Source organism: Triticum dicoccoides, chromosome 3B (assembly GCF_002162155.2).
Source record: "Triticum dicoccoides isolate Atlit2015 ecotype Zavitan chromosome 3B, WEW_v2.0, whole genome shotgun sequence".
Taxonomy (NCBI): Eukaryota; Viridiplantae; Streptophyta; class Magnoliopsida; order Poales; family Poaceae; genus Triticum; species Triticum dicoccoides.
Genome location: NC_041385.1, coordinates 703552418 through 703555667, shown reverse-complemented (window position 1 = coordinate 703555667; position 3250 = coordinate 703552418). Strand labels below are relative to the sequence as shown.

At 51.7% G+C, this 3250-nt stretch overlaps 1 protein-coding gene across 1 annotated transcript; it reads left to right on the top strand.

Moving 5' to 3' along the window:
* Positions 1-2093: 2093 nt before the first annotated feature.
* Positions 2094-2723, top strand: LOC119281900 (E3 ubiquitin-protein ligase At4g11680-like). Its single transcript, XM_037562307.1, has one exon. The coding sequence runs from the start codon at positions 2094-2096 to the stop codon at positions 2721-2723; it is 630 nt and encodes a 209-aa protein (XP_037418204.1).
* Positions 2724-3250: the final 527 nt, after the last annotated feature.

The following is a 3250-nucleotide window of genomic DNA, read 5'->3' as shown; positions in this document are numbered from 1 at the left end:
CGGCGGCGGGGACGGCGCGGGGAGCCACGCGGCGGCCTCTGATTGGCTGGGCGCGGCGGCGCGGGGACGGGCGGACATGTCCGGCCTGGTCCGGACGTGTCCGGCCTGGTCCGGACGTGTCCGGCGGCGCGGAGGGGGAAAATGCTAGGGTTAGGGTAGGATTAGACCGCGAATTTCGGGGGAAGGGGGTTATTTATAGATTCTGGGAGTTAGGAGAGTCCAAATGAGGAGCGGTTTTCGGCCACGCGATCGTGATCGAACGACCGAGGGCATGAAGGGGAGTTAGATGAGTTTTGGGCCAGTTTGGAGGGGTGTTGGGCTGCAAAGAGAAAGGGGGGTCTCAGGCTACGCGGTTAACCGTTGGAGTATCAAACGACCTCCAAATGTCACGAAACTTGACAAGCGGTCTACCGGTGTTATACCAAGGCCGCTTGGCAAACCTCGGGCCATTTCGAGAAAGTTTAACAGCCGCTCACAACGAGAGACAAAAGGGGGACGCCTGAGGGCATAGGAGTGCCGGATTGCAAAATGGACAACGGGGAAATGCTCGGATGCATGAAACGAACACGTATGCAAAATAAAATACACATGATGACATGATAAAATGCAACACGCAAGCAAATGACATGGCAACGACGGCGAATAACTGGCGGACACCTGGTGCAACGAATCCGGGGCGTTACATGATATTCTGCCAACAGTTAAAAACTTTGCTTGGAGAGTGGTCTCAGACTCCTTCCTACTTGGGTTAATAAGCATAAGAGGACCTTGGAAACCTCAAACATATGTCCGGTGTGTGGCATGGAACCAGAAGACAACTTTCATCCATTATGTCGCTGCCCTAGAGCACAGGAACTCTGGTTGTATATGTCCGAGGTTTGGAACCTCCCACCGGTAGATACTATGGTGAATGTCGGGAAGGATGGTTGTTCCATGTCCTACAACCACTGCATGAAATACAGAGGTCCATGCTTCTTATGACACTCTGGAGGTGTTGGTTCATACGTAATGAGATAGTGCACAATAAGATTCCGCCGCCTCTTGAAGTATCAAGAAGGTTCCTTGTGAGCTATCTAGAGTCTCTAATTGCTATTAAAACAAACATACACATGGATCCAGCCAAGGGAAAATCAGTCATCTCCTATGACCGCCTGCTACTCAAGGATGATACCCTGCCCCCGCCTCCCGTCCCCAAGTGGGCTGCACCACCGGAGGGGTGGGTCAATCTAAATACGGATGGATCTTATGATGCTGGTAGGGCAGGTGCAGGTATGGTGTTACGGGATCCTTTGGGAGGCGTAATCTTTTCAGCATGCAGATCACTCTACTCGTGTCGTGAAGCTTTGGAGGAGGAGCTGTGTGCTTGCATGGAAGGGTTATCTCTAGCGATCCAGCGAAGTGATCGTCCAGTGGCCATTGAGATGGATTCACTTGTTGCTATAAAACTGATCCAAGAGCAAGAGAAAGATAGGTCTATTTATGCTTCAGTAGTCAAAGAGATTAGATATCTCTTATCTCTCTGTGAAAGTTGTATTACTCATGTAAACTGAACTCAAAATCAGGTTAGTGATAGTCTAGCAAACTTTGCTCGTATCGAGGGAAGAACCATAACTTGGATTGGTTCAGGACCCCCGACAGCGCTGGAGCTAGTCACCGCTGATTGTAACTCTTTGATGGCTTCAGTAATACAATATTTCCAACCGCAAAAAAGAAAACATATCTATACACATTTAACCATACTATAAAACCACCGCTTGGTTAGTTGTCTCGTACGTCCTCGGTTCCTCCTACGGTTGGCTCAATGGCTTGTTGCTTGCTTCGTCGTGTGTCGCATTGGAACTCCTTTTCCTTTTCTTTTTTTCTTTTTTTTTCTTTGGGAGAAGAGGAGATCCCCCGCCCCCACCCCAGTCTGTCGCATTGGCACTATTGCGCGATGAAGACTTGACGAGGAGATTAAGCCTGCAAAACACTTCGAAATTCCTGAGAAACTGAGCCAGTATACAGGTGGTGGCCTATTTAGCTATAGCTAGCTAGTTCTACGGTCAAATCAAGACACGAGAGGCCACACCCGCCAAAAAAAGACACAAGAGGCCATGGCCTTGGATTGCGTCTTGCTGGCCATCACCAACACCGTCTGCATCAGCGCCACGGTCATAATGGTCGACGCGTTCGTTCAGCTGGCGCGGGAGCCCCAAAGCAAGGGCTCCATCGCGGCCTCCGTCTACCTCCTCTTCTCGATCAGCCTCACGGCCGGCTTGTACACGGTCTCCTGTGGCACCTTCTTCCAGCGGTCGGCGCTGCGTTGGTGCTTGGCCTCTGCCACCGGGGCACTCCGTGGCGCGGGCCGGCTTCTCTGTCTGTCGTGCCTGAGCGCGCGCGCTCACCGAAACATCGGCAGCGGCGGCAGCGCTCTGCCACAGTTTCTGGACCAGGCACCGAGTCACATGCCCGCGCTGGCCCGGGAGCCACTGGTGCAAGGTGGCGCGCGGGTGGTGACGGCATATGGCATCCCGGCGTACGAGCAGCAGGAGGGCGGCGGTGGGTTAGAGTGCACGATCTGCCTCGGGGAGGTGGAGAAGGGGGACGCGGTGAAGCGGATGCCGGCGTGCCTGCACATGTTTCACCGGCAGTGCATCGACCAGTGGCTACATGAGCACTCGACGTGCCCGGTCTGCCGGTGCAACATCTTCGCGCCGTTGCCGGCCGAAATGCAAATGTTATGACCGTATTCGTATGAGTGACGTTGGTGATGAGATGTAAACTGAGCGAAGAGAACTCAAGACGTGAATGTACTACTGAATGCGAGTGAGGCTTCTCTAGTCACGGGCATGTAAAGGCATTTCCGATCAATCCCCTAAAAAATGACGGAGTATCCAACCGAGAAAACCTTAGTGGAGTATTTAAACTCCACTGATTTTGGTCGGTTCTAGCTGATCCTGTAAACTTAACGAAATAAAACGTAAATTTGCATAAATGCAATTTAGTTTCAACAAAATTTGCATACGTTTAAACATAAGTTCAACATACATAGTCTTGACAACCGAATATTGAACATAAATTTAAACCTAAACTAAACTACACTAAAAACTACTCAAATTCAACGGTCGAAGTGGAGGTCGAGCCAATCCTTCCTCGCCAGGCCGCCCTCAGTAAGAGTTGGGTCCGGGCCGGTGCCATCGTCGGAGAAGACGATCCGCCATTCCTCGACATCGATATCGTTCTCTCCTCGCCGCGTTCCACCTCGTCGTCG

What these genes read in the sequence shown, in the direction of transcription:
- LOC119281900 (XM_037562307.1), top strand. Translation starts at nt 2,094, where the DNA reads ATGGCCTTGGATTGCGTCTTGCTGGCCATCACCAACACCGTCTGCATC.